A 23,316-nucleotide genomic window follows, 5' to 3' on the forward strand; every position below is an offset into this window, starting at 1 on the left:
CCGCAGTATTGCGATCGTTTCAGATGCTGTACGAAGGTCAATCTGAAGGTGAACGACACAACCCTTTCTATCAGCGTGGACGAAGAATGACTCTAAGTCAATGGAGAGGACGCTTATCACGATGACATGACGAGTATTGCGACATCACGCCCTATACGGTGAAAATTGCGGACCACGGCCGCTAGATCTAACCGTTCACGCGATTGGAGTGGAGCTTTGCCGGCAATTGTGGACACAGGCGTAGCATGAGCTGGGGAGTGGGTATGAAGCTATCAAGCTCGTGCGGCGCTTGGTGGAGCCTCGAACACCTCGTTGATATATATACTTGAATAGACACTTGTATACCCGTGAAGTAGCATAGGGACATCCCTCGAAGAATGTTCTTCCGCGCGAGCTCCTGTAGTGCGGAATGACCGGAGATATGACGAATGCGGGGTAAATTGTTGCCCCTCCTCGCGACAAAAAAAGTCGCAGATAGCAGCGCGCCTGCGCTGTGAAAGACAGGGTCTGACAAATGTATCGGAATTGTCACATGTGCATCGAGATGGGTAATTTCGCTGATGGATAGCCTCTCGAAGAGTTATGGAGCCTTGTTGACCATTACTACTGAATCGCAAGCTGTCTATTGCACCAAAAAGTCCTTCTCAGATAGTCGACCATAGTTATATTCCACTCTCATCGCAGAGTATCTACTGGGCTCCGGCATCAGTAATGGTGGGTGGGCCATCCTTGTACTTGATGCTGCCGTTGCTGGAGCCGCAGGCCTCGATCGCTCGGACAACCTTGTAGGATTCGACGTCGCCGTCGGGAACGCCACCGAAGACGACGTGCTTGCCGTTAAGCCATGAGGTAACGACGGTGGTGACGAAGAACTGGGAACCGTTGCTGTGACACGTTAGCCATGACTCCGATGATCTGTGGGTGTGTAGAACCTACGTGTTAGGGCCGGCGTTGGCCATGGAGAGGAGGAAGGGGCGGTCGTGCTTCAACTTGAAGTTCTCGTCGGCGAACTGGGGACCGTAGATGCTCTTACCACCTGTACCCTACTGCCTGTTAGCCAATTGCCCCTGTGGTGTGTCGCGGCCAAAACTTACGTTGCCGCGGGTGAAGTCACCACCCTGGAGCATGAAGTCGGGAATCACGCGGTGGAACTTGGAGCCCTTGTAGCCAAAGCCCTTCTCGCCAGTGCAGAGAGCGCGGAAGTTCTCAACCGTCTTGGGGACGACATCGTCGAAGAGCTCGAAGTTGACACGGCCGGTTTGCGCTGCAGGTATACAAAGTTAGCAATTGCAAGTAACATGCTATGACAAAGCTGGGAGGAGCTACCTTTGACATCACCTTGGCTAGTGACATTGCCAGCGTTATCGACCTCGACAGTGGGGCCGGTCCAAGAGCAATCAAAGTAAGCCTTGATGGCCATGTTGTATGCCGAGGGAGTGAAGAAGCGTTTGTTGATAGGAGCGCGCAGTTGGGGACCTGCACGGAAAGCTGAAAGAGCAGAAGCTCTCGGAAGGTGGGGCATGATGCAGCGCGGGGTGTGAGTCTAACCTGATAGGCAGTTAGGTCATGGAGCTTGGCAGTGAATCGTGAGATAGCAGGTAATTTTCTTCTGGGAGACGCTGCAGCTTTGGAGCTGGAGTCCGGTGCCACTTTGCTGGCTGTAAACTCAATTTAGAGCTACACAGAACTGCGACATCGCTATAACAACTCAAGGATCGAGGTGTACAAATCCAACGGTGGCAACTTACAGAAGTATGCTAAGAGGAATCGGGCCGCTATGCAACACGATATGCAAAACGGAAGAGATATAATACAATTGATGGACTACCGACGAGAGGCAGCAGGTGTAGTGTCGGATGGATGACCAGACGGAAAACTTTGGATACCTCCAGATGTCAAGCTTGTGCACAAGTCTAGCGCGTTCCCCGATTCGGCGCTTCATCGCTCACGTCAATCGTGGACCTCTGCGTGGGACCGGCCCGCTCTGGAATTGATATCCGCTTCTTCTTACACAGCGAGGAACACGGACGCCCATTGAATCACGCTATATCCGCATGCCGAGTTGTACCATTGCCCAAGTAGTGTTATCTATAGTTCTTGAGGCCGGCAAGGTCCAAGCGCATGTCACGTGAAATTTGGGCCGCTGTCGGATTGTCTACGATGTGTGCACTTCACAGGCTGACTTGCTGACAAGGTAAATGCATTCCTGTAATTGAAGACATCTGCATCTTTCCTGATTGCTATTTTCTGTCATACAAATATCCCAAACGCAGGCGCCCATTCCGACTTCCCGAAACTTGTGCAAAGCGCCCTCGGGGGTCCGCTACCGAGACCGTGGTCGATAGCTGCCAGCCCAACTACAGTCCACCCACATCGCCAAACCGCCAGATTTACGCGCCAGAATTCTGCAATCATGGATCTAAACAGCTTGAAGGACCAAGTGAGCAACCTCACGCTCTACGATCTCAAGGCCGGATTTCGTAAGGCCCAAAATGGTAGGCTGAGGGGGCGCATGAAGCCAGCTGGCCAATGCTAATGCGCTGCGCAGCCGTCATGAACTACACGGAGATGGAGGCCAAGGTCCGCGAGGCGACAAACAATGAGCCATGGGGTGAGCGAAACCTCGTGCGCGACGAAGGCTTCCGCTGACAGATGGCAAGGTGCATCCTCGACTATGCTACAGGAGATCGCCAATGGAACCTTCAACTAGTAGGCGATGCCTGAGGAGCTGGTGGACCACGGCTAACAGAGCAGCCAACTACTGAATGAGATCATGCCCATGATTTACAAGCGCTTCACCGAGAAGGCCTCCGAGGAATGGAGACAGATCTACAAGGCACGTTGAGCGCTCTGTGCCACCACCGTCGCTAACAGACCCAGGCCCTGCAACTTCTCGAATACCTGATCAAGAACGGTTCCGAACGAGTAATCGACGACGCGCGCTCTCATGTCTCGCTCCTCAAGATGCTACGGCAATTCCACTTCATCGACTCCAACGGCAAGGATCAGGGCATCAACGTACGCAACCGTGCTAAGGAGCTCGCCGAACTCCTCAGCGATGTCGATCGCATCCGGACTGAGCGCAAGAAAGCGCGAGCGAACCGAAACAAATTTGGCGGTGTCGAGGGCGGAGCGGGCATCGGCATGGGCGGCTTCTCGGGAAGCAGTGGAGGTGGCAGCCGCTACGGAGGCTTTGGTAGCGAACAAGCCGACTATGGCGGCTACAGAGGGGAGGTATACGGCGACGGTGGTGGCTTCGGAGGCAACCAGTCTGGCTTCGCAGATACGCAACAGAGGCGCGACAAGTTCGACGAATACGACGAGTACGACGAGGGTGATGCCAGCTCAGCACCAGCACGGCGGAGAGAGCCTACAGCGAGCCACACAAAGAAAGAGGTCAAGAAGGAGGAACCTAAGCCGAAAGCACCTGAGCCAGTCGTCGACTTGCTTGCGTTTGACGATGAGCCCGCGCCCATGTCGACTTCAGCAGGGAAGCAGCCTGTCACTGCTGCAAGTGACGACTTCGGCGACGACGACGATTTCGACGACTTCCAGTCTGCGGCACCGGCAGCACCTGCATCCAAGCCAGCTGCTTCAGCTTTCAACGTTGCGTCTCCTGCCTCGACCTCTCACATCACTTCGTCAACCCAATTCGCCGCACCGCAGGCTCAATCTGCTGCGCAGAACAACAATCTCAGCAACTTGTTTGCAACCGTCTCGCCACCACCCGCTGCGAATAAGATGAGCGCGCCTCCTTCCATGACGTCGAGCTTCTCGCAGCCGCCACAACCCACAGGTTACCAAGCGGCCGGCCCGAACTACTTCACTTCCGTTCCTCAGCCCGCGCCCCAATCAGGAGCATCTACACCTTCTGTCATGTCACCAGGTGGTCGCATTGGCGGAGGAGCTGCCCCTAAGAAAGCTGGCGGTGACGCTTTCGCTTCTCTACTTGCAGGAGCTGCGCCAAAGAAGTCTTCCACGCCAACACAAAAGGTCACCATGGGGGATTTGGCAAAGCAAAAGACGTCACAAGGACTCTGGGGTGCCCCTGCTTCTGCATCTAGCACACCTGCCCCTGCCGCACAGCCATCGCAGTCAGGGTCCAAGCCTGGCGGCGCTCTGGGAGATCTGCTGGGCTAGATGCCATAACAGTGTGCAATACTTTTTTTTGTTTGACTTGAAGATACAAAATGCGGCGTATGATACTACGACAGTCGAGAAGAGCGTAATAGACGATCTTATATCTGAAAACAGTGATGATGAAGACCGTAAGGACAGTGATGGTTCTCCGCAAATGCGCCTTTTTGATTGGCTGATGTCACCCCTGCGTGACCTCCGCGGCCAAGACGCTTTCGACGCGCGCGCAACGTGTGGCATGTGAAAACAACAGCACCGTCCCCTTTCCGGACCCGAACATGCATAGATGCAGTTCTCGAGATTTCTTTTCCGCGTCGCCCTGCTGCTATGTCCGATAGCCTTGATTGGCACGACATGGCTGTATTTGTACCCCGTTTTTCACGGCTGCGCATTCCCAAAGCCCCCATCTACGCAGGCGCAAGCCAATGCACCCTTCCGTCTACTCTCCCTCGGTGATCCCCAACTCGAGGGTGACTCTTCACTCCCCGATCCGAATGCGCTCGTCTTCCCGTCGATCGGGAAGCTCGTACCGAATTTGCGCGATGCAGCCAACTCCACCCACAGACGAGACATCGTAGAAGAAGCAGCAAGAGGTGTCGTCAAAGATGCTGGCAGATGGCTGGAGGGGAAAAGGAAGGCTGTAGACTTGTGGGGGAACGACTGGTATCTGTCGCACATCGTGAGAAGCCTACGATGGTGGACTGAACCCACACACATCAGTGTGCTTGGTGACTTGTTGGGCAGTCAGTGGGTCACAGATGGCGAATTCAGGAAGCGAGCAGGGCGCTATTGGAACGTTGTCATGAGGGGATTGGAGAAGGTGCCGGATGCCATCTTTGGTGCTCTTGAGACTGAGAAGAAAGAACAGCCGCCAACAGAACCTACATCAGAACAAGAAGTTTCAGGAGAAGAGATGATAGACAAGGAGCAGAAACCAGAGAGGAAGGCACTGTGGGGTGGCACAACGGAAGTGCTGGGTGCTGATCAAGACTGGGAGAAGCGCGTCATTAACATAGTTGGAAACCACGACGTTGGTTACGCTGGCGACATCGACGAGTCGCGTATCGAGCGATTCGAAAAGGCCTTTGGAAGTTCCAACTGGGATATCTGGTTCACGCTCCCGGACACACTGCGCTTGAACAAGACCACCGAACCCGCTATACAAGACCTACCCAGGCCTCCGACACTCCGCCTCATCATTCTGAACTCGATGAATCTCGATACACCCGCCTGGTCCTCCGACCTTCAGACCGAGACATACTCCTATATGAACCACATCATAACCAGCTCTCTTCCAGTCGATGACAAGACACACGCTACCATACTCCTCACCCACATTCCGCTCGAGAAGGAGGAAGGTGTTTGTGTTGACAGCCCATACTTCGACTTCTTTGAAGAAGGTCAAGGGGTGAAGGAGCAAAATATGCTATCAGACCATGCTAGTAAGATTGTTCTCGAGGGATTGTTTGGCATGAGTGCGAATAAAGATGCAGAGGGCAAGGGGCAGGGTAGGAGGGGTATAATACTCAACGGGCATGATCACGCTGGCTGTGACGTCGTACATTACATTCGTCAGCCCGGCGTGGACGATGCGTGTCAAGTGGCCCATGTGAAGAGAGAGGAGGCATACTGGCCAGCGAGCACTACGAATGCGACCATGATTGCTACTTCGATGGATATCGATGGCGTCGACATCAACGTGGTAGCCACTAACGATACCATTGCCGAATCCGATGTAGCCTCGGACGAGACAGCATCTGAATCGGCACCAGAGCCTACTTCAGAGCCTGAACCTGCACCTCCCGCACCACCGAAATGGAAGGCTCGTCGCTTCCCAACTCGTCCATACGACATCACCCCAGCCAACGAATGCACTTCCATCAACGATGTCCCTCACATTCGCGAGATTACCCTCCGCAGCATGATGGGAGAGTACTCAGGCTACGCAGGTTTCCTATCAGCTTGGTTCGATGAAAGTAAGGGCGAGAAGGGTGAGTGGGTCTTCGAGTTTAGCACGTGTGGAGTCGGGGTTCAGCATTGGTGGTGGGGTGTGCACATCGTTGACCTGATCTTGCTGCTCTGTCTAGTAGTTGGGACTGTGGCGACTGTTTATGAGCGCGTAGCCGCGGACACAAGACATCCAGCGATTATTAAGAGCACGAAGCAAGAGTTGGGCTCGACTAAGAACTCAATGGGGGCGAAGACTATTGTGCATACGACGCGTGAGAGGACGTCTTCGGTGACGGAAGTTACGAAACGAAGGATATAGATGGGTATGTAGTGCATATAACTATACAGCAGGGCTTCCAAGAGCGGCGTTCTTTGTACCAACGTACCTGAGCTGAGTAGGCTAGTGTGCATACCTAGGTAGACCCTTCGGAGACATGGGTTTACCCCGCAATGCAACTCCACGCGCCAGCGTGCACATCTCCACGACCGGGCACCAACGTAAAGAGCGCTATACCGCGACCATTCCCGCCTCATTCATCCGCGTCTCGCGCTACCCCAGCTTTCTGCGCCCTTTGGCCTTGCTTCTTCCTCGACAGCCAAGAAGATGGACTAGGCCCGAACCTTAAATGCTGCGTGATCGACAAGTTCGGACTCATTCCGCTTCCCTGGCAAATGGAGACCTACGTGGATGAGGAAGATGTATGTGCGTGTAAGCAGACTGAAGCGAGTCTTCCGCATTCTTCATGACTTTCCCTGTTATTGGTTCAGCGTCACTGGAATGACATGTCAAAGTAGCCTGACTAGAGCAAAGTAGCCACTCAGCTCCAGCATATTTAGTCTTGTAGAACCGTACCCGGTAGCGCTACCGTGCACCGCGGTCTCATTCCGTGGCACATAGCTCCAGACTAATCAGACCACGTTATATGGACTCTGACCTCGTACTGCGCATCGGGAGGGAAGTCTCCTCTATCATCTATTCACAAACCGGCCATGTCTCTTGAACGCGTCGACTCGGTGGATCCTACAGAAGTGTACGACTACATCATTTGCGGGTAAGTTGACTTCCTATCATCTCCACTACAGCATTCCTCAAATACTCTTACTAACAGATACCCATCAGTGGCGGCACATCCGGTTGTGTAATAGCAGGCCGTCTCGCCGAAGATCTTAACGCCAAAATCCTCGTCCTAGAAGCCGGACCCGACAATGCAGACCTCGAGAATGTACACATGGCGGGAGGGTAAGTCAGCCATATTAACGTATACTGCTATTGGGTTATGCTAAGTAAATCGCCATAGATGGAGCCAAAATTTCGATAAAGAAACAGACTGGAACATCGTTACCGAGCCCATGCCTAAGGTAGACAACCGCCAGGTCAAGGTCAGCAGAGGACGCTTCCTTGGTGGATCGAGTGGCGTGAACGGCACGCTATGTATACGGGGCACAAAGCAGGACTACGACGACTGGGAGCTGGATGAGTGGACTGGCGATAAGATGTTTGAATACATGAAGAAGGTTAGTTCTGAAAGTGCGAAGATGTGGGATTATGCAAGCTGACTCTGATACAGTCCGAGACATTCCACGAGAAGGACTGGCACAAAGCGGATATGTCTGTTCATGGCTCGTCAGGGCCTCTGCACATCGAGCCCCACGACCTGGCACCCATATCTGAACGCGTTAGGGAAAGTCTTATCGACCAGGGTCTCCCTTACCACGCGGATATGTTCTCGACCGGAGAGACCCCGCATGGCTGTGGCGATGTACCGCGAACAGTGCATCAAGGCCTACGGAGTACCGCCGCCGACTTCATCACCAAAGGCTATCGACGCGAGAATATCACGATCAAGACTGAAGTCACCGTTGACAAGCTTCTCTTCAGTCAGGATGCCGGAGACCTTGCAGCAACGGGTGTCGCTACGATATCGAAGAATGGCAAGAAGATCGATTACCACGCGAGGAAAGAAGTCATTGTGGCAGCGGGCGCATACTGCAGCCCACCGATCCTGATGCGCTCTGGTCTTGGTCCGAAGGAACAACTAGAAAAGCATGGTATCGAGTGTCGCGTTGATCTGCCAGGTGTAGGTGGCAATCTGATGGACCACATTCTCTGCTTCATCTTCTACGAGGTCTCCGAACCCAACCTCACGAACGATCACCTCGCATACCACGACGACGCTATGACCTCGACCTACGCGTTATACAAAGAGAAGAAAACAGGCATCTTATCTACCTTCCCCTTCGGCATATTCGGTTACGCGCGCCTAGACGAACGCCTCCAAGACTCACCCTTATGGACAGACGCCCATCGCGAACCCGGCCGCGATCCTATGGGCCTCACACCCTCGCAACCCAACATCGAATTCTGGAACACGGAACTTTACGGCGGACCCAAACAATACGCCGACTTCCCTATTGATCACAAACAAGCCTTTGCCATGTGTGCACTGCTCTTCAACCAGCATAGCAGGGGTAGCGTAACGCTGAAGTCGGCTGATCCATTCGAAAACCCCATTGTCGATCATGCGTATCTGGAAGATCCATTGGATATGCTGGTTATGACTGAGGCATGTCGATTTGCGAACGAAATTGTTACGAAGGGGAAGGGGACAAGAAGTCTGATCAAGGGCAGTTGGCCTGATGCCCTAGCGCATCATGGGTTTGAGACGAGGGAGGAGTGGGAGCCGCATGTTAGAGAACATGCCACGACTTGTAAGTCTATACGCGACTTTAGCGGTCGTATTCATGGAGAAACGCTAACGATGAGACATAGGCTACCACGCATCCGGCACCTGCGCGATGGGTAAAGCGGATAACCCGAACGCTGTTCTCGACTCGCGACTTCGAGTGCGCGGTGTCAGGAATCTCCGCGTGGCGGACGTGTCTTCCATTCCAAAGGTTAACAATGGACATACACAGATGGTGGCGTATGGTATTGGGGAGGGAGCTGCGGAGATGATCAAGGAAGATGCTGCTGGAAATCACTTTTTGAAGCTTACTGCTGATGTTAAGAGCATGGCAGTGTAGTGAGCTTCACGTACACGAGGAGGCCTGGGGAGAGAAAGGATTTGTGATAACGAGGCCTCGACGATATCTACTTATCTAATGTGTCCATTTATCCCCAAGTCGACTTGCTCATCAAGTAATGCAGTTTCGTGTTCGCGATGTTTCCGTCTCAATCGTGTAGAGCTGACCCCTAGTAACCACCTCCAAAACCACCACGGCCACGAGTTCCACCTCGTCCACGACTAGATTCACCCCGAGGACCCGGTGCAAAAGCAGGCGGTGCAATAGGCCCCTGAAACCCTGGCGGCGGTGCCATACCGCGAGTATCGCGCCTCTTCTTGTCAGTCTCATCTCGCTCCAGCAAAAGTCCATCCCATATCTTACCAGTTGGGGTACTTCATCAGCGAACGACCAGATGCCCAAGTCATTCCTCGCTGCTTTTCTTGCTGGGCGACCACCTCATAGGCGTCTTGTAACCCTCGGGCTGCTTGGAGAGGCGGGAGAACAAGACCGCCCCACTTCTTGTAATGGCGGACTAAGAGGAGGTCGACCAAGGCTGCATTGCTGATGATGGACTCGACGCCGGGATGGCAGTCGTCAGGATGGGTTATGCCCCAGACAATTTGGTCCATGGCGTTGACGTTATTCTCGATCAGATCCTGATGGTTGTTAGTAATTAGTAGGTAGACACTTGGGTGAAGGTGAAGGTGAAGAAGAAGTGAAGTGGTATTGACAATGATGAAACTGAGCATGAAAGGAACTTACGATGGCGTTGCTGACGCCCAACACAGTAACGACATCCCGGCCGTGAACGTGGTTTGGAGTTTTGCGCTTGTATGTGCGCCAATGTGTAACCATGCTGGCGTCAGCGTAGGCCTCGAAATCGTTGACCTGATAACCGGTTGGACGTTCACTCTCTAAACGGTACACGAGCTCGTTGGTTGAGGAGGTGTTGTTGGACATCTTGTCGTATTTTGTCGATTGTAAAACAATAGAAGCGGTGTTCGAAAAGGTGATGCTGAAAATGGATATGCTTCCGTTGTTGTAGAAGGAAAAGAAGAAGCAAGCGTATGAGGAGGGTAGATTATATAGAAAAAAGAACCCCCACCGTTTGCCGCTAGAACAGTCAATCCGCCGTCACATTGAGAAGACGGAAGGTGAGAGCGTCGGTCACGCTAGATGTTGAGAGGCAAACGCCCTTGCAAGCGACGGTCACCTCGGCTAGAGATGTCAGGAGGAACGCAAAATGAGAGATGCTAACACGCGGAAAGAGAGGTCTGGAGAAGGACTTACTCATGGTGTCGTCGTGTAAGTGTAGCAGGCATATCATATGTCATCTGAGAGTATGTGTTGTCGTAACTTGACCGAGTGAGTAACTCTCCTGATATGTAGCAATCAAGGCAGTCCAAGCGCGCATGATCCGCCTTCCTGGCATCTTCGGAAGGGATGCCAGGTGTCCATTGTGCTAGGTGCCAGGTTTCGTAGTCTCTCTTTCGCCGCCGCCAAAAGCTCGATCAAATCAGCATGAAGATCTTATACAGCCCGCAGTTAGGTCTGAGCAGTAAGGCAACATTTCATTGCTCAGGTCCGTGCTCCTGGTCACTAGTCACATCGCGGAGACCCCATGATCCACCCAGTGCGTTCTCTCCTCAAAACCGCAAACACCCGCGATATTTATCTTCCACACGCACTACAGATCAACCCAAGCCCCCCAACTTTCGAATATTTTCAATATGGTGCGACGAGCAGCAAAGCCAAAGCCCGAAATGAGCTACTCCAATTACATCGCTTCCGAAACAAGACTCGCTAGGCTTGAAGCTGACGACATGCCAAATCATGCGGCCATGAGTTATTCGGAACTTCGCGAGGAGATGAAGTCGCGCGGGATGTTCCAAGGTGGAAAAAAGCAACGGATGATCAACGTGCTTGAGCGTCAGTTTCGAGAGATGCGCATGGAACACACGAGAAGGCCGGTTCGTCAGGCTAAGCGTCGTCTTCGTGAGCACCCAGAGATGATGCTTGCCAGCGAATTCAGAAGGGATCCTTCCAGAATCTCTTTCACGGACTTGCCTGGTGAGATCCGAAACATGATCTATGATCTCGCCCTCTTCGAACCTCCTTCGGGCGATTTCGCACAAGCTGGAAACTGGGAGATGACTGCCAGCAGTGGTCGCTTATATCTCTCTCGCTACCGGACATATCATCTGGAATTAGATCTTGGAGAACTCCGCTATGACCGCACCATCTCAGCGTTGCATGTTGTCGGAGCCTTGGACAAGCAGATCCGGAAAGAGGTTCAGACCTTCTTCTGGGCCCAAATCCCTATCACGATTGTCCTAGAGAATTATGACCCACAGGGCTACTGCTCCGTCGTCCGCCGGTTTCTTGAAAGAATTGGCCCTCTAGGTAGAAGCGCCCTCGCCGGCTTCACTGCGCAAGCAAGGTATACAGATTATGCGCAAGCGCAGCACCACGACTATCAGACCATGCTCGCGTTGCTTCGAGAGTGCAAAAACTTGCGGACACTGGATATGTGGCTACCTATGCACATGGTAATGGGTTCCCCCGATCGGAAGGCGATGGAACAATTCTTCCTGCATGGTCAGCCTTTGGTCAGTCCTAGCGTCGAGGCTCTTGTAGGCGTATTGCATTCGATTCCGCAGCTTGGCTTTGTGCGACTACACACAGAGCATACGTACAATTTAAGGCGCTACCATCATCATGATGATTTTAACGTCTTCGCACTGACAGGGGTGCGTGAAGGGCGCCTGGTCCAGGAAGTCTGTAGGCGCCTTCAGGTGCGCAAAGACGTCGAGTTCAACATCGTGGGTAGCATGAATCAGGTGGAGAGTTATGAGGAATGGCTATCGCGCAGGGCGGAAGCGATACTCTGGTAATGTGGAAGAGCTCAGGCTCACTCGGTTTCTTCCTCGTGTAGAGCGTTGTGTAGTTAAGATGACTGTAGCCATGTTTGGCTTCTTCGCGGTGGCAGGTAGCGAGCGTACTATCACCGAGCACGTAGAATGCTCGAGTTAGTTCGAAATATGAAGTATTGGGAGGTGATAACAAGTAATGATAAAATCGATAGTGGCTAAAGATACGATACTCAGTGCGTGTGCAGATGCTTAGCTGAGGAACGCCGTTGGGGGAGTTCTGAGGAAGCTTGTTAGAAACACGCGACGCGGCTGGGGAAGACGCGTCTCGCTTAATCAGCACGCTACTCGCAACTCGCGTGAACAGCATTGCTCTTTCCCTCTGCCGCGTGTCAACACTTTGGAAATATCGTTACATGCTACGCGATCCGCGCACCCGACAGATGACATCTACCGTTACGATTCGACTGCGGTGCGCAGCGGAACAGACAGCACATCGAGGAACGAACAGAGGAATGGGTATCAACGAATACATTAAGCTATCATGACTTTAGGACCATCTCGTTAAGTCGTCATCTATCTAAGCGGCTCGACAGCGCAATCCCTCTATTCATATCTCAAACCGTGTCCGAACTTGAAGACAGGGTTCTCAGTATCGAACGGCACATCCTCCTTGCTCGCCTCAACCGCCTCGTCGCTCCTCGGGAGATCGAAGGGCAGCTTACCCTCCGGACCGCTACCGTCAACGCCGAAGATAACATCGAGGAAGGCTTGAGGGCTAGTACCGTAGTTGACCATGAGGGCTTGGGCTTGCTCGGCAATCTCGGGGACAGCAGCAGGGCGGTCAAGGAAGATGTCAACAATAGTGGGAACGGCAGAGTAGATGGCTGCTTGACGCGCCTTCTCAGTGCTGTTGTACTCGAGAGAGCCGGAGTGGTAGTTCTTCTCGAAACCACCTGGGCGGGGCTCGTAGGGGGCGGCCATACGGAGGAAGGCGTAGTCGGCTTCTTCGGGGGTCGCGACGACAGTCAGGTCGCGGGCCTCGAGGAAGGTGCTGTTGATACCTTCAACGTAGAACTTGGCCTTGGAACATTCGGAAGCCTTCAGTGGGAGGGTGGTATCCTTGTTGGTGAGTAATGTGATGGACTTCTTCTGGGCCTCGAATCCGGCGTCGACCCATTCTTTCTTAGCAACGTTAGCCGCGGCGGCCTCGGGATCCACGAAAGGGTTGTCGAAGAGACCGAGGATGAACTTCTCGCGCAGAAGACGGCGAACCGACATGTCGATGCGCTCCTCACTCACGATGCCCTTCTCCACCAACTCGAGAATGAGATCGGTGCGCTCCTCGCCACCCATCTGGTCGGTGCCAGCGTTGATAATCTTCTCGGCACGCTCGAGTTCAGTCAGGTTCTCCGCACCCCAAGCACGAGCTGGCATGTCTTGTCCGTTGATGACACCGTCGGTGATGAGACCCCAGTCGCTGACGACGATTCCGTCGAAACCAAGCTCGCCTCGGAGAAGGTCGGTGACAATGCCCTTGTTCATGCCAGCGGCGACCTCCTCGTACTTGGTGCCCATAGGCCTGGAGTAGTAAGGCATCATCTGCCTTGCGCCAGCTGCGATAGCAGCCTTGAACGGGATGAGATGATGCTCGAAGTTGTTTCCTGGGTATGTGGCATTCTTGCCGTAGGTGAAATGGCTGTCCTCACCGTCTTCGACCGGCCCACTTCCAGGGAAATGCTTTGAGACGGTGGTCACGGAATCCTTTCCGAACTCACCAGGGCCATGGAAGCCCTTGATGTATGCGACCACAAGCTCAGCGGTCAATGTGGCGTTCTCGCCCATTGTCGTGGTGATCCTGGCCCATCTCGGTTCGGTGGCTACGTCAATCTGAGGGTGCAGTGCAGACCTGATACCGACAGCCTTGTACTCTTGTCGTGCAATGTCCGCAAAGGTATGGATGAGCTCAGCGTCACGTAACGCTGCCAGTCCCAAGCTTCCGGGCCACTGCGAGAACTTGACTGCAGCGATCTGACTGCCGGTGGCATCAACAAAAGTGTGCCTTGGATCTGAAGAGAGCGTGACTGGTATGCCGAGCCTGGTGTCTAGGGCCATCTCTTGAAGAAGGTTGTGCCACCGTGCAGATTGGCGTACATCGGTGATGGCACCGTTGAGGTTGAAGTGTGTCATGTGCTTGCCTTTGATTGAAAGCGCAGTTGTGTTCGATAGGGTTCCGTTAGGTCCAGGGAAGTTGATCTGCTGGAAGAGCTGTCCGGCCTTTTCTTCCATGTTCATGCGCTGGATGAGATCCTCCACACGCTCATCCACTGATAGGGAAGCATCGCGGTATGGTGCCGAGTCCATCTCTGTTGACCGCGATGTCATTCGTGGGTATGTGCCACCACTTGAAGCCGGAACGCGAATGGCGGTTGACATGGCTGTTGCAGCAAAGAACAGCGTTGTGAAGGTGTTCAGCTTGCGCTGACTGCGGTTGCGAGCGACCATCTTGCCGGTAGTATGAGTTGAGGCACAAGGTAAAGGATGAGGTCGGATGCTACTGACCACTCAGTCGGCAGCCTTGACCCCAGATATTTGTACTCTGGCTTCAATGTACCCCGTCACGATGCGTTGCCGACATGTGCGCTACGTCCGAGGGACTTTGAAGCTTTGCTTCTACTTGGGGAAACTTCGGGTAGACCATTGTCTTGGACCCGTACCAACAACCAGCTTCTCATCGAACTTGGCGCAGTCGAGATTGCCATTAGCTGGAGCCGACGATTTGCCAAGGCGATGAGTGTGGAGTGCATTGTGGGGGAAACGTGGGTCGGGGTAAAGCCCCCGAAGCTAAGCTCTCATTTCCCGCCGAATACTGGTCCGGCAGATTGGTGATTGGGTGCGCGCACACGCTACGAATGCTCATGACATATAACGAACGGTTCGACACACCCTTTCGAGCTGGTAGCTCAGCTGTCATGTGAGCAAACAAAAAACTGCGCACCCTTGGTCTGACGCGCAACTCCACATTCCGCCCTTCGTAAATGACTCGACATTCACGATTACGGAGCATTCGAAAAACATCCGATCCGGGGGCGTGCCGCATGGCGGTTATGAGAAGTCGGTGTCTTCTCCAGAATAGCACTGCTGTCATTGAGTAGAATCCGATTGAGGATAGTGTGTCTTGGTGGTAAAGGAAGACTATTCCCCCTCTGTCTTCGCAAAGGCGTGTCGGAGTAGACTGCAAATCTCATCGAAACGTTTGGCGCAACGTTTTCCACGCCCGTACCCGGCCGAAATTTTGGAGCCGCAATCCCGGTGCAACGAGAATACCAAGGCCATCATCGCCATGGCAAAGCTAGCCTCCTTAGCACTGTAACCACTGCCATACCATTGCGGAGGTACTCGCTGCATTCCGACACACATCCGCGTACCACTAGAGAGAGTCTAGAAAAGCTCATCCGTTTCCGCTAACTCTTCTCCGTCTTGACTCGACCACCCTCTCGGCTTCTACATCCACTGGTCGGGAAGATGTGCTCGTGCCGACGTGGAGTATATGCACCATGATGCACGTTGTTCCCCGCGGTATGCTTTAGCCAACGATGGCTGCATCTTGGCTAAAATTCGGATCGCAGCCCGGCAGTGTGCGAAAGTCGGGAGGGTGTCTCAATGACACTACTGGGAGCGCATGCCTGCCCTGAGCCTGCTGGTAATTCCAGTCGATCCGGATGAGATACCTCTTCATAAATGCGCTTGGTTCGATAGTCAGAAGAACACATCGAGGAGCGAATGATACATGGTAAATAACCCATGAAGATACAAGGGACGACTGAGACGAAGGTAAGAGGCAACAGCAACAGCCTTGCCCGGATCGGTACACTACTTGCGTATCGCTTGCACCAAGAGCCATTTACTTTGCACGGTATATTTCTACAGATTTTCTCATGTCAAGGCTGAAATCCGCAAATTGGCATTCTTGGGCGTCGTGGTGATGTTTGGAAAGCTTTGATTTAGTGTAACCGAGTGGCTGGGTGCGATTGTGGGGTTAGCGAGCCGGTGCAGGAAGGTGCAACGTAACGCAACGACAATCACGGCATTATATTTTTGGACGATACGGATATCTACATTGACGAATGCCTCCTCCAGGACATCTAAGCGATTGCGCGCGACACACGGAGTGACTGTGCAGGCTATCTCGGTGTACCAAGATCACCCATCATCTGCCTCCTCCGCCCACGATAGAAGCGCTCGAGCATCGTCCTTCTCTCCTCTTGCGTACTGCTTTCCACAAGTAGCGCAAATTCGACCGGATCATCAAAGCCCATACTCTCAGCCATGCTACAGAACTGCCGCTTTCGCACATCCTCGCTCGGTCTATAACGGTAGTTGATCTTGAACTCGCCTTTCGTCGCACTACCAGTAACATGGACCTCGTCCTCTCCTCCAGCGTCGGTCTCATCCCCATCGTCCCGATTACTGGATCGATGCTGCGATTGAGATTGCGACTGCGTACCCTGGAATACCCGTTTCCCCGCAAGATCAATGTCGTTGCGTACCTCCATGGCCTGTTTACCTAGTCGAGCTTCTATCTCGCTGCGTCCGATGACCTCTGAGTTCTCGTGTGTATATTGAACTCCAGCCTTCGCAAGAATTGCGTTGATTGGATCAGGCCCAGTGCGCCTTGTGGCTCTCATCTTGCCCTTGCCACCAGTGGTTGTAGATAGAAGTGAATCAGCGAACTTCTTGATACCGGCGATGTTAGCGTCGTCATCAAGGCCGAGATTCTTGTTGGAAAGTATATCCTCATCCTCAGAGTCGTACTGCGACTCATCGACATGGAAGTCATAAGCGTTGACGCCGGCTTTTGATTCAGCCACGTTCGTCTTATGCATGATGTCGCGAAGCAGCACGCTATGCTCCTGGAAGGTGAAGAGGTTTTCCAGACCAAACAGTTCGCCCTTTTTGGTGGATTGGTCCATCACACCCTTGAAGTAGCGACGTTCCTCCGATGCATTGTATCCAATATTCGCCTGCTGTTGCTTGTAGATTTGACGAGCGTAGACCACCTCCTCAATAGTACCGCTTGACACTAGTCGAAATACCTCAACGTTGCGTGTCTGACCAATACGGTACGCTCGATCTTGTGCCTGCAGGTCATAGGCTGGGTTCCAATGCGGATCCATCACGACAACCTTGTTAGCCGACGTGATGTTCAGCCCCACTCCTCCCGCCTTAGTGCTGATCAAGAACACGAACTGGTTCGGATCTGCGTTGAAGTCTGCAACAGCCTGGGAACGATCTTCGTACTTCATGCTGCCGTCAAGGTACGAGAAATTGTACTTTGTACCGTCGACATCAAAGAGACCTCTAAGCAGCCTTAACAGGCGAACGGAATGTGAGAAGATAAGCACCTTGTCGCCATTCGAGTGCCAGAAGTCAAGTAGTCGCCGCAGTACTTTCCATTTTCCACAGAACTCTCGCTGAGACTGCACCAAGATGTTGTCTCGAATCTTGAAAAGATCATTGTGCGTATTAGGGCAGGCTAGCTCCAATGTTTGACGATCTTTGTCTTGCTTCTCTGCATTCTCGCTCGACATTGGCACGATTAGGGCTAGGTGATTTGCGAGTTTCTGGAATGTGACCATGCAGGGAAAGATGAAGTTTGACCACTTCTCGCCTTCGACATCGGAGTAACAGCAGAAGCCTCTGCTTTTCCCGGACCCACAATCGCACTTTTCCCTTGAAGTGCGTATGTACTCACACCTGTCGCTCTCAAGGAAGGTTCGATAGGCGTCAGCTTGAGTCTCGGTGAGCTGGCAGAATATGACGCGATCGCTCTTCTTTGGTAGCTGGTCAGCGATCAAGGTCTTCATACGCCGAAGGAAGACACTAGGTAGGATATTGTGAACGAGATCCTGAGCTCGACTTCGCGAGTCGGCAAGCTGAGCGTTGGTGGCATCGTGAGCCTGGCCTAGCTTCAGCGGAAGACTAATCTTCTGCTTCCACTCTTGGGCTGACCCGTATGCGCCAGGTCGTACCCAGTTGAGGAGGTTCCAGAGCTCTTCATATTTGTTCTGAATCGCGGTACCTGTCAACCCAATGCGACACAGTGCGTTGATTTTGTTCATTGCTTTGGTGATCTCGGAGTCCTTGCTCTTGATTTGATGGCACTCATCAGCGATGACACAGTCCCAGTCTATGGTGTTGATCTCGCTCTCATGATTGCGGTATGTCGTGTACGTCGTAATCATAATCTCTAACCTGCCCTTAGCTGCAGCGCCGAGGACGCCTTTCCGATCTGCCTTGTCGGGGCCATGATATTTGTAGACTTCCCACCAGCCCCACTTGGAGAGCTCATCTTCCCAATTTTGCATGAGCGTACCAGGGCAGACGATGAGTACCCGCGGATACCAACGAGCCTTGCCCAGACCACGAATCTTCCGCATGCATTTGGCATCGCGCTCAGTGCCCGTCTTACCAAATGCTGCTGTGAGGAATGCGATGACCTGGATAGTCTTTCCCAGTCCCATATCATCTCCTAGAATTGCACCGGTCTGCTTGACGAACTTCTCATGCAAGAACTGGACGCCTTCAACCTGGTAGTCGCGCAACCATTGAGCGATGGGGCCAGGTATGATCCCATGCGACCCGCGGAGTCTGATGTCCTTCTTTTCGCGCTGCTGCTGTACGGAGTTGTCAAGTTCTGGCTTCTCTTCAGTGCCCGCGTTGTCCCAGTCAACGTCGTGATAACTAGGAGGGTATCGCAGTCCAGATTCGTGCAACTTCTTGAGTGTCTTCTGTCGCGATATGAAGTAGTCAGGAATGGGGTCGTCTAAGAAAGCTGTCGCGCCCTCATCATCGGCTAAGGTGTCGGTACTGAAGCCTGTCGGACCATAGCCATTTTTCTTGGGCGGAGGTCTGCGACCCACGATACTGGTTGCAGCCGTTGCTTTGTTCTTCTTTTCACTGCGAATTCGGTTGGTTTCAGCAGTGGTGCGCTTCCGTTTCTCGGTCTTGCGTCCCGTCCATTCTTTGTGAAAAGCCCTTGTATCGTACTCGGCTTCTAACAACTCATCGTCATCGGTACCAGAGCTAGTGACATCTCTAGTTCGTGGTTCTGGTTCATCGATTGCATCGTCATCATTATCGTCGTCCTCTTCGTCTTCGTCTTCTGTGACCTCGTCTGTAGCCTTTTGCGACTGGGTTTGGCTTTGAGTTTGGCTTTGAGTCAGAACTTCCAAGTATTAGCATATTGTCAAAGGTCGAGGAAGCATCGACTGACCGTCAATATACTGGGAGAGATCCAAACCTTTCCTAGACGCTTCGATGATGTCAAGATCGTCATCTTCCGCGCTGTCGCTATCATTAAAGCTCTCGCCGCTTTCAGCGATGGCTCTTATCCCTTTTTGAGGATGCTTTCTTTTGTCGCGACTGAATGACATGATGACCGAGGTGGCGGGTAGCAGGCGTCGGTCGTGAACGCTGTGTGACTTTGCTCAGCTTATCACTGGTACCGGCGCTTGACAATCGCATATTGGCGCACGGTCCTGATCTGCGGCGATTGTCACGGAAGGAAGCACCTGGAGTGGAGCGTGAAAGGAAGCGCCACCAAGCTGCCCAAACACGCTAACACGCTCTCACGTGAAAGCGGGGCGCGACTAGCAGAAGATCCCTGCAAGAACTTCCGCCAAAATCTGGAGCTCGAGCCTGCAAGCCCGCATCATCGCGCGCAATTGCACGCCCTGCCAAAATCAGCTGTCTTCACGAACCAGTCACGGATCGGAGAACCGCGTCGCGCAATATACAGCCCTTTCACACTCCTGCGACACCACCAAGATGCCGCTAGACACCAGCACCTACTCTCTCGCGCTCCTCCGCCTCGATGGCCGCCGCTGGAACGAACTACGCCGAATCCACGCGCAAATCTCCACGCAAGCCGCCGCCGATGGGTCGTCATATCTTGAGATGGGCAACACCAAGATCCTCGTTTCCGTCACCGGTCCCGCCGAGGGCAAACAGAGCGGGCAAAGAGGCGGCGCAGACAAGCAGGCCAAAGTTGAGGTCGAGATAAATTTCGCGGGCTTCAGCGGTGTAGAGCGGAGGAAGAGGAAGAGCGATAAGCGGACAAGTGAGATGGAGCACTGCCTGAGGTCGGCGTTTGAGGGCGTATTGCTGCTGCATCTGTACCCACATTCGACGATTACATTGAACGTCCACATCATTTCGCAGGATGGGTCGCTATTGGCTGCGTGTATCAACGCATCGACCTTGGCACTCATTGATGCGGGTATACCTATGACAGATTATCTGGTCGCTTGCACAGCTGCTTCTTCAGCTTCTGCGTCAGCGGCGGATAACGCGTCTGCCGATGATCCGCTGTTGGATCTCAACAACCAGGAGGAACTGGAGCTGCCGTTCTTGACGGTAGGGACATTGGGGGATACCGATAACGTTGCTGTGTGCGTTATGGAGACCAGGGTACGAATGGAGAGGTTAGAGGGTATGCTGGCAGTGGGTATTGAAGGGTGCAAGAGGATGCGTACCATACTAGACGACGTGGTCAAAGGATACGGCAAGAGGTTCGGATGAAGGAGTAAGAGGGATAGAGTCTATCATACCATCATCTCAGCGCGACCCTCAAGGCAACGCGCACGACTCGAGGCGGATACAACAAGACGGTTAGGACGTCGTATCTGCAAGCATCGAACCTCCGGGCAACGTAGACAGGGAGACTGAACGCGTTTTCATGTAAACCTCGATGGGAGGCAGCGCCGGGTTGCTCCATGAAAGAGCAACAATCTTGGAATAACAAAATTAAGATCCACACAGGGCCTTTCACTACTTCTGCTTTTATTCCGAGGGACTCCATGTGTTAACCAGTCTGACCATGCCACACTCGGTCAAGCAAATAACACCACATCTCGTTCTCGAGATGTTCCAAACCAACACTTCCGCTACAGGGGTTGGATGTATGAGAAGTTGTAAGTTCAACAATTACCTTGACACCAGCACTAATCAAGTATGTCAACAGCCCCACGAAGTCGTCATGCAAATCTTGAGGCCGGTAAGCTACCGTCCACTCGTCGTAATCCACCTTCAGGGCGAGCGTAGCCGGTCGCTGCAGCTTATACAGATACTGCCACCCCTCCGGCATCCCTTCAAGGTCAATAGATCCTTCATCTTGATCCACGTATGGAGGACATATCTCGACCTGTACGTGGCGCATATGTCGGACAAAATCCAGATTGGGCAAATTCCAAACATTTTTCCCTGTATCGTACAGACCTCGCCCATCGGAGTTGAGATTGAGGTGGAAGATGCAGTGGTGATGCCACTCTTCGGCTAGTTCAATGAGTGTCTCCTGACCCACAAATGTAGTATCGCAGAGATGTTGGTAGCTTTCCAGTACGTCTGGTAAGATGTCGTGAGATACCACGAAGCTATCAGAATCTTGAAATACTGATGCATAGACCATGTCACGTAGCTCGCGGGGTAATCGCGATTGCATCTCCGTGCACAGACTAAGACACGACGATTTTGCCCAGTTCTCGACGTGTTTGCGCGCTTCGTATCGGAGTAATGCACTATGCATTGCGTGGCGGTGAGCTTCCCTTAGCATACTGTTGTTGAGATAGTGAGTAAAGACGCTGCGAGTGAAAGCGCAGCGCTCACCTAGACACAAGAGTCGGATCAAAAGACATTCTATTCGATGACATGCTGGGGATCAAGCAAGTAAGGGAATCTGTTGTATGGTATCTGGACTAACGGGTTGTTTGCAAAAGCTAGATGCGCAGGTGGAGAATGAGGCTAAGCGTGGCTAGTCTCGATCAGGCGTTGGCTAGCCCGACCTTGACATAATTTAGATATTTTCTCATACCCTTCAAATCGGCCACAATCCCTTCATGTGAGTGATCTTCTGTATTCATTCACTGTCGGAGATGCACTCCACGTACCAGCTTCGACCAACTCTCGCTGTCGAGATATTCCAATCCGACTTCTAGCTCCGCTTCGTATATCTTGACAGTGACGCCCACGCCAGAAGCGATCAACTGCTTCAACACTGGAAAAACCCTTCTGGACATTGCATCGACGAAGGTCTTCATTCCTTCTCTCGTCTTACCATGATAATCCCAATCCTCGAAGTAGGTACCGATTGTGAATGTCGCCGGTTGCTGCAGTTTCGCAAGCTGCTCGAAGTCCGATGGCAGATGAAGCTCTTTCCCAGTTTCCACAAATCCATCCCACATGTTATCCCAACGGCCTCTGGGGTATAGAGCCATGTATACGTGGCGTATCAATGGAGCGGGATCGAGATCAGGCAGTTCCCAGGACTCATTGCGAAAAAGACAAGCCACGGTAGAATCGCCAAAGAGCCTGAAGACTGAGTGCCGATACCACATGTCCGCCAGTTCAGTAAGTGTTTCCTCACCAACGAACAACTTGTTGCCAATATGGGGGTTGTGGAGCACAACGTTTGCTGGGAAGAGATCTTCAAGACTGCGTCCATCGCCGTCGACGTAGTAGTTTTGAGGTTCACCAAGTAGGGCTTCGTAGACCATATCTCTCAGCTCGCGAGGCATCTTCTCTTGCATCATAGAGCAGAGAGTGAGACACTCTGATTCTGAGTATTCCTCGATGCTCACTCTCACTTTCTCTATCAGTCGGTGATATTCGCCAGAGAAACATTCAGGCCCGCTTGAGAGACGTGCAACCTCCCTCAGCTTACTATAAAGTCTGTTAGCGACCGGTATTCGTTAAGAGAGGTAGAAACTACCCCAAGATATGGGCACGATTGGATTCCATCGCTGATTTTGACATCGTAGGCGGGCGACTCTTCACGCAGAGCGACGTGAGCTGTGTAAGGAAGCCGAGTGATAAGATAGATAGATCTGATTAGCGTAGCACAACACTGCGCTCAGATTGTCTGCGCAGGAGCGGTTGTGTGAGGTTGAACAAAGGGTCAAAGGATGACGAGCGTGTGTAGGCCCGGGGTAGTCTAGGCTCCACAGTACGCCTACCCAGATGAAGCTAGAGCGTCTCGTGAGAATGCAGGAACGACACAGCTGGACCCTGAGTGCTCGCTCATCGTCGCCATGCAATACAATATGAAGAAGAGGGATTATACTCGCTCTTCCGTAAGTTCGTCAAAGAAGAGATCAGAACGCACAAGAAGCCGCCACAATGAGCAAGGAGATCTAATATTCCAAGTAATACATCGCTAATACACCGAACAAAAGCCTGGTATCTTGCGTAGATGCGAAAAACCCCACCTAGAGACACATACAATCAAGCCGACATCCGTTTCGTAGTTCTCCTCTATCATGAGCCAATGTACACGCTTTCGTAGATCAGCCAAATG

General features: G+C 52.7%; 9 protein-coding genes across 9 annotated transcripts; 4 read left to right on the plus strand and 5 right to left on the minus strand.

Annotated features, from left to right (window-relative positions):
• Positions 1-689: 689 nt before the first annotated feature.
• CSR1 (phosphatidylinositol transfer protein csr1) lies at positions 690-1,522 on the minus strand (the record flags this gene model as incomplete). The annotated part of the gene is made up of 4 exons (XM_049332722.1): positions 690-885; positions 937-1,043; positions 1,095-1,264; positions 1,327-1,522. The coding sequence occupies 4 exons, from the start codon at positions 1,520-1,522 to the stop codon at positions 690-692; spliced, it is 669 nt and encodes a 222-aa protein (XP_049187964.1).
• Positions 1,523-2,413: 891 nt separating this feature from the next.
• Positions 2,414-4,140, plus strand: J4E83_005807 (uncharacterized protein; the record flags this gene model as incomplete). The annotated part of the gene is made up of 5 exons (XM_049332723.1): positions 2,414-2,495; positions 2,549-2,611; positions 2,661-2,709; positions 2,755-2,836; positions 2,881-4,140. 5 exons carry the CDS (start codon positions 2,414-2,416, stop codon positions 4,138-4,140), a joined length of 1,536 nt encoding a protein of 511 aa, XP_049187965.1.
• A 324-nt stretch (positions 4,141-4,464) lies between these two features.
• On the plus strand, positions 4,465-6,406 carry J4E83_005808 (uncharacterized protein; the record flags this gene model as incomplete). The annotated part of the gene is made up of 2 exons (XM_049332724.1): positions 4,465-4,497; positions 4,538-6,406. 2 exons carry the CDS (start codon positions 4,465-4,467, stop codon positions 6,404-6,406), a joined length of 1,902 nt encoding a protein of 633 aa, XP_049187966.1.
• A 671-nt stretch (positions 6,407-7,077) lies between these two features.
• On the plus strand, positions 7,078-9,111 carry J4E83_005809 (uncharacterized protein; the record flags this gene model as incomplete). Its single annotated transcript, XM_049332725.1, has 5 exons — positions 7,078-7,139; positions 7,208-7,327; positions 7,386-7,602; positions 7,656-8,796; positions 8,858-9,111. 5 exons carry the CDS (start codon positions 7,078-7,080, stop codon positions 9,109-9,111), a joined length of 1,794 nt encoding a protein of 597 aa, XP_049187967.1.
• A 359-nt stretch (positions 9,112-9,470) lies between these two features.
• Positions 9,471-10,053, minus strand: J4E83_005810 (uncharacterized protein; the record flags this gene model as incomplete). The annotated part of the gene is made up of 2 exons (XM_049332726.1): positions 9,471-9,749; positions 9,856-10,053. 2 exons carry the CDS (start codon positions 10,051-10,053, stop codon positions 9,471-9,473), a joined length of 477 nt encoding a protein of 158 aa, XP_049187968.1.
• A 2,516-nt stretch (positions 10,054-12,569) lies between these two features.
• Positions 12,570-14,468, minus strand: J4E83_005811 (uncharacterized protein; the record flags this gene model as incomplete). Its single annotated transcript, XM_049332727.1, has 1 exon — positions 12,570-14,468. The coding sequence occupies one exon, from the start codon at positions 14,466-14,468 to the stop codon at positions 12,570-12,572; it is 1,899 nt and encodes a 632-aa protein (XP_049187969.1).
• Positions 14,469-16,147: 1,679 nt separating this feature from the next.
• On the minus strand, positions 16,148-19,399 carry J4E83_005812 (uncharacterized protein; the record flags this gene model as incomplete). The annotated part of the gene is made up of 2 exons (XM_049332728.1): positions 16,148-19,178; positions 19,251-19,399. 2 exons carry the CDS (start codon positions 19,397-19,399, stop codon positions 16,148-16,150), a joined length of 3,180 nt encoding a protein of 1,059 aa, XP_049187970.1.
• Positions 19,400-19,793: 394 nt separating this feature from the next.
• J4E83_005813 (uncharacterized protein) lies at positions 19,794-20,546 on the plus strand (the record flags this gene model as incomplete). Its single annotated transcript, XM_049332729.1, has 1 exon — positions 19,794-20,546. The coding sequence occupies one exon, from the start codon at positions 19,794-19,796 to the stop codon at positions 20,544-20,546; it is 753 nt and encodes a 250-aa protein (XP_049187971.1).
• Positions 20,547-21,883: 1,337 nt separating this feature from the next.
• On the minus strand, positions 21,884-22,549 carry J4E83_005814 (uncharacterized protein; the record flags this gene model as incomplete). Its single annotated transcript, XM_049332730.1, has 1 exon — positions 21,884-22,549. The coding sequence occupies one exon, from the start codon at positions 22,547-22,549 to the stop codon at positions 21,884-21,886; it is 666 nt and encodes a 221-aa protein (XP_049187972.1).
• Positions 22,550-23,316: the final 767 nt, after the last annotated feature.

This window comes from Alternaria metachromatica, assembly GCF_023757995.1.
Source record: "Alternaria metachromatica strain BMP 0045 chromosome Unknown scaffold_12, whole genome shotgun sequence".
Classification (NCBI taxonomy): domain Eukaryota; kingdom Fungi; phylum Ascomycota; class Dothideomycetes; order Pleosporales; family Pleosporaceae; genus Alternaria; species Alternaria metachromatica.